Here is a 12237-nt window from a genome sequence, read left to right as displayed (position 1 = left end):
CGCCTTCCCTCCCACTCTTTCCACCAATGGCTTTGTCTGATTTTGAAGCACACTTTAGACCCTAAGCAGAGATTAAGCAGGAAGAGGCTGGAATCTGTCTACACTCAGACCGACATGAACAGCGAATTTTCAGAGGAACTGAAACTCACCATTTGAGTCTTCTCAGGCCTCTTACACCCATGGAGTCACCTATACAAGACCAAGGCCCCCAAACCAGCCCCAAATGCTGCTACAGCCATACAGACCTTTTTGTTGATTGATTAATCTCTGGGAGACCTAGAAGCCCTTGTCTTTACCAGGAAACTTGAGCATGACTGAAAAACGTTTTCTGCAAACGCACACCTGGCTCTTTGCTGAGCTGCTGATGAACCAGGAAGTGCTTCCTGTGTGGTCCCATGACATGCACCAAGCCCTGCTCTGACTGCTGGGGAAAGCTCTTCGGTGCAGCAAGGCTGGCACCATCCTTTGCATCTTACCTCCTCAGGCCTGCTCAGCACGTGGCCCTCAGGGCCGGTTATTCCCATCTCCAACATCCTGGTTTGTTCCTAGGACATTAAAAGGACAGAGGAATGTTACAAGACTGTGAAACTATCAACCACATAGAAAAGCAGATCTCTGTGCCCAGCCCTTTCCTTGGGACTGCCACCACCCTGTGTCCTGTGGGACCACTCTGCACAGTGAAGTGGATACACAGCAGCAGTACTACTAAGCCTTCAAGCAAGCAGCTTTATGTATTTTTTGTTGTGTCTTGTAGAGTACTGAGCACATTATGGGTATTAAATACTGCCACAAATCTGCATCAGGACTATGTAACTCCAGCAGTGATAACAGATGTGTTCACAGCTGTTGAAAAAGAGTCTCAAGGGATGAAGTTGCACTGCAAGTAAGTGCTTCATGTTACCTCCTCTGCCACCTTCTCTGCCACAGCAAAAGTGCCAACATTTCTTAGGTCTTGCTCTTTGCCCACCATGAAGCACTCTCCCACCACCTACAGCACGTCAGACCTGAAGTCTGGAGCTCTGCTCAGGTCCTATTCCTGCTCGTGCCATGCAGCACGTTTCTTCCCTTGAAATGCTACCAGCTGATAGTTTTGGGGCATTTTGTGGTTAGACTGGTGCTGAAGTAGAGATAAACTCTGACCAAGACAATTCCTCTGATCTCTTTTTGCTTTCATGTGAAAGAGACATCCAATTGTGCACTGCAGCTCTAACAAGTCCAGAGAAAAACTGATTCCTGTAGTCTGAGAGGATGTTAAAAGAATGGTGTCTTAGTTCAACCTCTTTCAACTAAGGATAAGAGAAAAAAAACAAGTAGTTGCAGAGCATAACTGAGCAATGTCTTCTCTGTCTTAATGAAAATCAAAACATTTGGACTTTCTCTCATCCAGCAGCAACTACAACAAGCCTGCCCGCTTGAACACAAAACCACATCCATCATAACAATCCCCTTGCAAATACAGCTCCATTTGCTGGCTGCCTGCTTACAGCAGGGAGAAAATTCCTCTCTTGCTGTGGCACTCTCAGCTGACTATGTGCAAGGCAAAGGTCTCTGCCTCTCCACACTGAAATAAAGAACTGTGGTTGGAATGAACATACCCTACTTGATGGCCCACTCTTCTGCATTTAGATAATCACTAATTGACTATTTCAGATTTGCTTATGCACTACACATTCACAGCAGAAAATCTTGATAAATTTGATACTACTGCTGCTGAATAGCAAAGAGACCACTTTGCAAAAAGACACCCATGCAGCTTTAGAATGATTTTGTTAATGCCCCGCACCCAATCTGCCTGTGGCAGATTTTCAGTCCCCACATACCAGAAGAGTATTTAGTCACCTGTGCAATTATGTCCCCATTTTCTGCATGAACTTGAGCTATGGCACCCAGCTCGGCCAGGCAGCTGAATATCTCATAGAGCTAAAACAGAAATGAGAAGAGATGAGTCTGAGCAGGCAGGGCGCCCCGGCCGGCGCAGGGCTCGGCAGCTGCTGGGCCCCTCAGCCACCGCCTGGCCATGCCATGAGGTGCTCACCTCGGTGTTTGACATCTGGTACAAATCCTTGTAGGCCATGTACACCATGAAAGAGTTCACTCCTAGGGGCAGAGGACAGAGGGGTGAGCCAGACCCGTGTCAGGACCCTGCTGGGGTGGCCACCCATTCCCACTCCTCCACAGGGCACAACCCTGCTGGCAGCCGCAGAGGATCCCAGCGGGAGGACGGGGACAGCACGGCCCCCCACCCCCTTCCCCAGGGCCACCCCGCAGCACGGGGAGGCAGCTGGCCGAGCCCCAGCAAACCTTTCTCCTGGACCAGGGTGTGCAGCTCCTGCTGGGCGCGGGGGCTCCAGCGGGGGATGTCCAGGTGCAGCGCGTAGTCGCAGCAGGCCTTCCCGTCCGCCCACTCCCGCCAGCGCTCCAGGGCCTCCGCCAGGCTGCACTCGGGCTCCGGCACCACATGGTCCACTGCAGGGGCACAGGGGCAGGGCTGGTGCTCCCTGGCCAGGCTCCCCTCCCGCCATCCCACCCCACACCCTCAGCAGGTCTTCAGCACCTCCACAGCGCGCCTGGGCTCCTCTAAGTGCACTTATCGGCAAAGCACTAAGAGCCTGTGCTTAGCGGTCTCTGGCACAGGACCAGGGGTTTTACAGGCTTCTGCTGAGAAATCAGCTGAAAGCTGATGGACCTTTTCCTTCCTCACCCCCATTTCCACCCCATTAACTCGCTGCCTCCTCCCACACTACAATACTAATGCACCTTTATTGCCCACCATGTAATTCCCATGCTCATTTCACACAACTTATTATTTTGGCCCAGGGAAAGGAGAACTGGTGGGTGGAGAATAAGAAACCCTGTTCTTTACTGGAAGGATCAGTAGCTGCTCCTGCAACCCAAGAAACCCTGCAGTGCACACAGCTGTGACCACTGCACAGCAGTAGAACCGGGACCTCAAACCAGTGCACAACCGTGGCCTTCTCCAGGGAAGGGCCTCAGAATTCCCTTTCCTTTTTCGTTAGCACTGTTTATTTCTGAGCAGTGTGGGATGCCAGGACATTGCTTTGTTCCTCAGCTCAGAGTCATCTGAGCATCATGCTGCCCTATTTTAATTTAACAGGGAAAGAAGTTATGCCATTGTTCCTTTTTGAGGGTTCCAGGGGCACCCATGGCTGCAGACAATAAAGCACTGAACACAAAGACCACGAGATCCACAAGGGCAAGGGCTCGTACGCAAATCTCCTGTCCAAGCACTCCATTATTAGCAAAGATCCCAAAGATTCATCCCAATTCTCACTCTCTAGACTGCAGTGACACAGATCACAGAAAAGATGAGCACTTTTAAAACAAAGAAAACTGAGAAGAGCAAAGAGAAAAAGAAATAACTGAGCAATATTCCAAGAGTGCTGTCATGTACAGGACCTGCCTGCTGCACTCACTGATCATGGTGGTGCCACCAGCCAGGGCTGCTTTCGTTCCTTGGAAGAAATCATCCACAGCTGTCATCCCCTTGTATGGCATTTGCAGGCGAGTGTGGACATCGATTCCTCCTGGGATCACCATCTTCCCATTGGCCTCTATGGTTTTGACCCCTCCAGGGACAATAAGATTGTCTCCAATCTGCCTGATGAAATTATACCAAGAGGGTGACCATCCAGAAAGGAAAACCAGCCACAACATCATCAATGAGCAGCTCAGCTAGAGAGGAGCCAGGTCAGATCCCCCCACCACAGAAATGCCCCACTGCTTCCCTGTCCCAGAACTGGGCTGCCAGGAGCCAGCAGAGTGAAACCACCCACTCTGCAGCAAAACGTGGATCATCCAGCTGGATTAAGCCTAAGATTTCCACAGTCCAGGGGTGGCTGCCATCTGTCTGACTGCTCTGATGGTGCCTCTGATGGCAGCTGCTGCCCGGGACAGGCACTGGGCTGGTCTAGCTGGAGAGTATGGTCTGATGGGCATGCAGATCTCTGCAGTGTATGGCCAGAAGCTGCTCAGGACGCTTCACACCCCATAAGGCTCTTGCAAGCATATCCAGCATAGCAATCCTACCTGTTCACCCAGTGTGCACACCCACAAAACCAGCCCTGCTTCCAGTAAGCTGCACCTCTAATCTCTCCTCTCCCCCGTCCTTCTGCCCACCTTAAGTGAGGCTCAAGTCTGATACTTACTGACAGAGAAGGATGATTTCCCACTGTAATGCCACATCTGCCAGGCCAGCTCAGGACACATCAGGGACTTGTAATGCTGCTCACCACATAAATCCCAAGGGTCAAGAGAAGCCTCCCCCGGGGGAGCTGGGGTGGAGCTCCCAAAGAACACAGCACAGCTGGCTACAGCCCAGCTGGGATGGCAGCACAGCCTGGAAGCTCTGGGCTCCCTCTTCCCAAGGAGAGGAGACTGAGTCCTCCCCTCTCACATTGTGTCCTTCATGCCCTGAAGGACATCTGTGCTATCAGCAGGGCTATGTTGTAGTTAAGGCAATCACAAGTACCTAAAAATATCTTCTGAAAACAGGAAACTTAAAAAGTTCCAGCATATAGCTACTCACAACCTAAAATACCACTATGGTGCTCTGGAGTTTGTGCTGTTCTAGTACATGACATTGTCCTCCCTAGACCTAGCCAGTCCTCCTGAGCCTTAGGACTCCCTTCACTCAGGCCCCCACCCCCTCAATCCCTTTATCTGTCCATATGTAGCACTCAGCCTTCAAATCTCTTCTTTCAGAAATCCTATTTTCATCAAGCCTTCCTCAGTCTTTCCTGACAAATCAAGATAAAAGGCAAGTTGGTTTTAGTGGAAAACTTCTGATTTCCTTGGCAAATTAAGGGGGCAAATGAGGAGCAAATTCCATTTTTGCATTTCATTCAACCTTAGTCACTTTGCAGGCTTTTTTCCTCAGAATAACAAAAATTCTGTGGATAGAGCTGCTCGCCGCAGGATCTGCACAGCAATAAACCAGCAGCTCTTTTCACCACTTTTATTGAGACAAATCCATCAACAATGGATTTAAACTGCTCACTGTATTCAGAACAGAATGAACAAGTAATGCCTTTTAAAGTCTCTCTGTTATAAACTGTCATGTTTCTTTCAATTCACACAGCTTGGAGCTGGTCCCAATATGGTACATTTGCTACATTTGAACTGCAGCCTTTAAACAATGTAGTTATCACTGCACCTCTGAAACACCCATGAGGAGACTGGGGAACCCAGAGGTTGGCCTGCAATTCCTGAAAATCTCAGGGATACAGATGACCTGCAGTACAGCACTGTCCTTGTTGGTGCTCACAAATGGGATCTTGTGCAGGGCCATTCATGCTAACACTGTTCACATGGGGCAAAACAGAGTCAAAGATAAATCTCATTCCTGGCACAATCACACAGAGCTTCGTGGTACAGTGGGGCTGTGTCACAAAATCACTGCCCAACTGCAGCCCAATCACTGGGGTCACCATGTGAACACACCAGGCAATCACCTCTGTGCTCACACACACTGCAGACAGCTGAGCCTCTAACCAGAGCAGGCTACCAAGGTTTACTGGCAGGCAGGCTGGGTACAGACCACCTCCACAGAAAGCAAATAACCATCCAACCTGAAGCTGATTTTGGGGGAGATGGAGGTAACAAAGTCCCATACTTACTTTATGAGGCCATCCTCCATGTAAATGTCTGCATAGAATGACTGGTCATCATTGACTATTCTCCCCCCTTTGATGAGGAGACGGTCACTCTGTGGAGAGAAGAACACAGCAGTTATCAGCAACAGGCAGCACAGAGCCCTTCTTGGGTGCTCTTCTGCTGCATCAGACAGCTCATCCCAACAGCTGACACTGCAGAAGCTCACACCAACACTTGAAACAGCAAGACAAGAGCAAGAGTTGAAAAAAAACCATGCTTGTAGGGCTGTTTCTGAATGGAACTGGTGATGCCAGAGACACCACTGAGGCAGAATGAGTACAAAGGAGAGTCACTGCAAATATGCTACTATAAAATACACAGAGAGAAGCCAAAAGCTTCCTACACCAGGTCATTATGCACATAAGTCTGCAGGCAGCACAAGCCACACACCAGTATTTAGAGCAAGTTTGTTACTATGGGCATGTCCTTAAAATTTACCCAAATAGCGTGCAAAAAAAAAATTGCATTCAAGAAGACAATTTATTTCTCTCTCATGTGTTACCACCTGGCAAAGACCACCAACAGGACAGGCAGTCCTGAAGATGATGCATCTGCTGTTGGAATCTGTCCCTCCCCTACAATGCTCAGGGTAGTCCTTCTGAGGCATTTCACAACATCACTCGTCTACACAAGACCCAGGTGGCACTGAACTGCATTCCTGCCTCACCATTTACCACCTCCTCGGCTCCCCCTTCAACCAACCTCAGTGGCCAACAGCCTTCCCCAAGGGAGCACAGCCAGACAGTGGAGGAGCACCTGGACCAGAAAAGCTCTTATGCTCTTCCTGTACTCAGGATTTTGGATCTGGGCAACCAGCACACACTGTCCTGTGGGGATCAGAGCCTAAGGAACCGGGAAGGCAGAGGTCCCACTCCTCTGCCTCCACCTGCACGGATCTGAATACCAGCTTCAGGCAGATAAGGGTAAACAGCCTGATCTCACATCAGCTGACTGTGCTGTTCCACAAAATACACAGTCTTCCTGACTGCTCAAAATGCCTCCAGCAATGCCCCGACCCTCAAGCTCCCCTGACTTTCCCCTCTGCACAGCCCAGGTTTTGGCATGTGAACACACCCCCGTCACAGCCCAAGGCTGGACGGCTGACAGGAGCCTTCAGGCTGTGAAGGTCTTGCACAATTAATGCCTCTACAGGGAACTGGGTTCGTTCTTCATCTGCTGCCCCTGGGGTAATTTCTGGAAGTATCATCACTGTGGTGGTAATTTGCAGCTTCCTCCCTGGCAACAGAAGGATGGAAGAGAATCCCCCCGTGTCCCTGCAGCTGGCAGCAGCCAAAGCCCGAGCGAGACCCGAGTGCGTTTCTGCAGCAGCCTCATCCACACAGTCGAGACAAAGGAACTGGGTGGGGAGAGGATCAGAACGCACGGCGCGCTCAGCCCCGGCTGCAGCTCTGCTGGTGCAGGGAAGAGCCACAGTCCCTCCTCACTTCCCAGGCAAGGGCAGTCCCACGGTGGTACTGAGTCCCAGGAACAGGGATTTGCCTTCCTGGCTCAGCACAGCTTAACACCAATTGGGAGCTCAGCCTCTCACCAGGAAAAACACATGGCTGAGTTGTTCCCCTGTTCCCATCTCACCCACTGTCTTCCCTGACATGCAGACCTGGTGCCAGCTCCCGTTCTCCCCTGACCTAAGCTAACACACCAGTGCAAAGGACTAGCAGAATGTGGCTGTCTAAGGGGAGTCTGAAAGCAAGGGCACATTGCTGATCACAGACCATGCCACATGGCTCCTTTAAACATCTGGCTTTACCAGGTCCCAGCAGCACACAAAGATATGGGCCTTGACAAGCAACCAGGGGGCATTAACACCTCTCACCTGGTCTCTTCCCCAGGCACAGCCAAGGCAGGACAGCTGGGTGGTGCTGGCCCATGAGTCCCATCCGGGCCCCTGGGCCAGTTCTCCCCATGGGCACACATCAGGTGATGCTCAGCTTTGGGGCAGAGGACCCCGAGCACAAACAAAGGCTGTTGACAAGCCACTAATTTTCCTGCTCCCCTGGCACAGGGTGCTTCTCCTTCCATTTGTTCCTCTCCAATTGATATCTCACTAACAGTTCTGTAGTTTTAAGCTCAGAAACACCTAAAAGAGCAAAGTGTGACCACAGCCAGTTGCTTATAGTCTGTCAGACACAGGGGGTGAGCAGCTGAGCCACAGCTCCTGTGGATGCAAATGATCAGTATTCAAGTAACAGTACAAGAAACGTAGAGAGAAACTATCAAGCAACAATATCAGACATCAGCTATGTAAGAATCAGGACCATGATTAGAAACACAGAAAGAAAGTATTTGTTTTATATTTCAGCCAAATGTACATAGAGTTTCTCAGACATAACTGGCTCCCTATGCCCTGAAAAATCCCCTCTGGCTTTACCTAGCTTACATGATAAGAAAAAAGAGTCTGCCTGCCCAGATCCAACAACATGACTGAGCCTTCATTTTTTTTGTCTTGCTCATACTCTTTAAACCTTCCCAACTTGCCTTCCTGATGGCCCTGGAGTTCATTCTCACTAGAGTCTAGGGGTGCCAGCAAACACTGGTGCTGGCCTGCCCCTCCCCACACATCAGAGCAGAGAAAGCAGAGGGAGACAGGCATGGATGGCACAGGGGTAGAGACTGCGGCACTTCACAATTACTGAATGAACTGCTAACATGAACTCTGAAAATATGCCTGCCCACAAACACAAATGGTCATTCTGCGGCAGATACGAAGGGCTGCTCAGTGCTAACTATGTTAGTACACAAAATGGTGAGGTCCACAATGGCTGGAGCACAAACAAGGAGCCCATTGAGGGGACCGGGTGCTGCTGCCACCCAAGCCCGGCTGCCAGACACCCCCTGCACCCACAGGAGACAGGGCAGCATTGGACCCACCCACCAACTATGAGGAAAAGATATAACAAAGTAAAATCCAAATGACACTCTATCTACAGGCTCTGGCATAATTCAGGAGTGCACCCAGACAGAAAGAGACAGAGGAAGAAGAAAGGAAGAGAATGAAGCAGTTACAGGGAAATGAGTCTGACTTAATAGACAGGCTTCTGCAGCATAGGCTTCCAGAGCAGCCTCAGATTACAATAAATGCCCTGTTTCCCCTGCCAGGGCTCATTTGTGCATCTCCACACCCACCATGTCTTGTCGCCAGCCACTGTCAGGCCGTGTCATCAGCCATTGTTTGCAGATGGAAAATCCCTCCTGCTCTGGAGCCGCAGAGACAGGGCAGGGAGCACCTTTCCTCCCGGCCCACGGAACCACTGCGGGAGTGAGTGAGTCCAGGGCCTGAACCTGGCCCAGCCAGCCCAGCCCAGCCAACAGGCCCCAGCAGGGCCCAGGGGCAACATGAGGTGCCAGGCAGAGCACAGTCACATACGTGTCTGACCGCAGGCACAGACCTGTCAGGGCTTCCAGCCCCATCTCCACCACCGATGATGTCTCAACATGTCTCTACGCAGCCAGGACAGCCCATTTGTCACCACTGGGGTCCCCTGTGTGAGCACCCATTTCTGCAGGCACAGGGGCAGTCCCACAAGCCCAGGGAGCATCCTTCCAGCACAGCTCTGCCAAAACCTGGTGGGATCCCCACCAGCCCCCAACTCCCCTGCCCTGCTGGGAAGCCTTTTGCCAAACACTCCCTGGGATCAAGACTTCAAAACCACTGCCCATTCCCTCACACCCCTACTCTGCACCTGATGCTCTTAAGCATCATCTGGTCATTCAATATCCCAAAATATCAAGGAGTCTCTTAACATCTCCCAGTGTGCTGCTGCAGAAGGAAAGGGAAGCAGCAGCTTCCAGAAGGTTGCTGAATCCAGCCCAGAATAGTATTCACCTTGTTTACAAAGCACAGGGAATAATTAGAGCAACATGGAAGCAGGTGTATGGCTTTACTGCTCTATCCCTTGTAAAAGAAGAGATACCAATTGCAATGGTGTTTCATCAGTAGCTGGATGTCCCCTCTTACAAATGTACCACACGACAGCATGGGAAAACCCCTGGCTGGAAGCACAGGGATAGACAGACAGAGCCACCAGCTACACGCCATGATTCCCCACGGTTTATGGGCAGGGTAAGAAATGCCATATTGATGGCTGTCAATTTAGTCAAATCTGCCTAGTCAGAAAATGAGGCTTTTCTGCCCACTTGTACCTGATGCAATATACCAGCCATCCCCATGCAGACCTTACTATTTTTAGAGGTGCCAGAGACATCACAGAGGTGGTGCTCATGAGCTGTGGCAGGGTGGCTAAAGGAGATGGGCACAGCTCACACCAAGAAAATGCAGGGCAACTCTGTTCTACCTGAGACAGAAAAGGGTTTTGTGACGAATGAACAAAATCCTGGTGATTTTGATTCCACCAACAACTCTGTTAACAGTTATTTTATGAAACCAGGGCAACGCATTTCCCCACCTTAGTCTCCCTCCTCTTTTTTTCTGCAGGGCTATATAGGAAAATATACTGTAGACAGCAGGATTGGAAGTATTTTGATTATATCTCCAAACAACTAAAGAAAAAGAGTAAGCCTCTCAGCAGACATACAAGGTTTGAAATTACTGTTCTCCTGAGCTGGGCATCCCAGCACATATCTGGACAGAAACACTACATTTACTGGTCTCTGAGGCACTGTGCACAACCCAAGGCACGGTGAAGAGCAACACTTCCATACCAAGCTGATGAAGCAATCTCTGAGAAAGCCAAAAGATTCAGTTGACCTTCCCTCCCCATGTTTTCCCCACATGACAACCAACAGATAAGCCCATACTCCCCAAACTTCCTTCAGTGCTGCAGCCTTGCCTGCCACACCGTCACATGCAGCTTTTGACAAGGCTTTTACAGCTCAGGTTGGGAATAACTCCCACAGCAATTAATCTCACACAAATACATGCACCCCTCACTCACACTCCTTGGCTTCTCCACTAAAATGGCTGTTCTAGTCTAGCAAAGACCAGAAATCACTGTAATCAGATAAAACAGGCAAACTGTGCATTTACAGATGTTGTTGTAAGAAGCTAACCTATGAATTCTGACTGCAGCCCAGGAACCAGGAAGGAGTGTTTGGGCTCCTCCAGAATCACACCAGATCAAGAGCTGCCAGGAAGTGAACATGCTCCTATTTGCAGCATATCTTTCACCAAGAGCCAAAGCTGCTCACTGCTTGGGACAGGAGTGAGGAAGGCACTGCTCCCTCCATTTACAGCTTAGTCACTGCTTCAATGCTCTTAGCTTTGAGATCTATGGTGAGTTACCTGCCAGCACAAGGTGGCTCCTGTTACTCTCTATACTGTCACACGCCAGACCTCCCTCAGCTGTGATGCTTTAGATGCTTTAAAGGTCTCCAAAATAGCTTACATCCTAATGGCAAAACACAGACCCAAAAATCTCCCTACAAACAAGCACAGCTTAGCTGACAATCTGCTATCCCCAGAAGTCACTGTGTGTCCTGACATACAGGGACAGACTCTGGGGGGGAAATCAAAGAGAGAGGAATAAACACTCAAAACAATGCAGGGGGGGCACAATCTGCATAAATGGACAGAAGAAGCTTTGATCTATGGGTGACACCGTAGCCAAGATTTTCTTTCTGCCATTCCATTAAAATAAAGAACATCCAACACCTGACTTCATTTCATTGCTTCCCTTGAGCCCCAAGGCATGGATTCAGGACATGTGGGTCATTTGACCAGAATTCCAGAGCAATTCCACCCCAACCAGGACAGGATAATGCTGCACAACAGGGCAAGTGAGTCCTGGAGTGTCATCACCAAGCTGCAGAAGTCAGAGGAGAGAGCTACCTGTAACCTCAGCTACACAGACACAGCTCACAGCTTCAGCAGGCTGAGGAAAGGATTTGTATGGAGAAATAAAGGAACTTGTGACATTTTCTTGCCACTGAGTTAAGAAAGCTCCTGCCAGATCCCAGGAGGTGCAGGAACAAGCCTCCCAAATCATTAAAGCAGACCATTAAGGACACTGTAGAAAAAGCCCCAGACAATAGGAAAAACCCCACCTGCAGCAGTGATGTTGTCACCATGGTGGTCTGAGGACACAGAAAAGGCAAGATATGTAAAGCAGTAATATTGCTTTTCATAGCATTTGAATCTGGGCTGACAAAGGAATTTCTCTACAGTAATCATGATCTTTGTGCTTCTTTGGGTGCATTGTGTTCACATCTGTACATTAAAAAGAATAATGAAATTCAAGTGCTTTGTTCTCCCTTTCTCTTCAAGAGGCCAAGCTGTCCTCAGAAGGAAAAACAAGAGCAATATGAAGCCAGAGAAAAGCCATCAAGAAGATGAAAGACCTGACTGCGTTCCCAGAAGAAAGCCCCACACAGCGGCCAAGGAGGAGGGCGCGGGGAAAACAGCTGCACTGGGCAGAGGGAGGCACAGGCTGGGTCAGGACGTGGGAGCCCCGGAGCGGGACCAGCCCCGGGAGGGACCGCGGGGAGGGTCTCCCTGCGCCCCGGGAGCGTGTCCGTGTCCGTGTCCGTGTCCGCGGCCGCTCCGGGGCCAGGGCGGGCGGTGCGGCCCGGGCGCTGCTGCGGCAGCGA

General features: G+C 50.3%; 1 protein-coding gene across 1 annotated transcript in view; it reads right to left on the bottom strand.

Moving 5' to 3' along the window:
- DPYSL3 (dihydropyrimidinase-like 3) overlaps window positions 1–5728 on the bottom strand; it is a 13526-nt gene extending 7798 nt beyond the window's left edge. Inside the window, exons 1-6 of the mRNA XM_009993482.1 lie at window positions 5637–5728; window positions 3435–3619; window positions 2302–2466; window positions 2036–2097; window positions 1840–1920; window positions 477–545 (exon numbers count right to left, since the gene is read on the bottom strand). Coding sequence (XP_009991784.1) covers window positions 477–545; window positions 1840–1920; window positions 2036–2097; window positions 2302–2466; window positions 3435–3619; window positions 5637–5656 — 582 coding nt within the window. The 5' untranslated portion in view covers window positions 5657–5728. The remainder of the gene's footprint in view (window positions 1–476; window positions 546–1839; window positions 1921–2035; window positions 2098–2301; window positions 2467–3434; window positions 3620–5636) is intronic.
- Between the last annotated feature and the right edge of the window lie 6509 nt (window positions 5729–12237).

Source organism: Chaetura pelagica, unplaced genomic scaffold (genome assembly GCF_000747805.2).
Source record: "Chaetura pelagica isolate M959 unplaced genomic scaffold, ChaPel_1.0 scaffold543, whole genome shotgun sequence".
Lineage (NCBI taxonomy): Eukaryota > Metazoa > Chordata > Aves > Apodiformes > Apodidae > Chaetura > Chaetura pelagica.
This window is presented reverse-complemented; position numbering and strand designations above follow the sequence as displayed.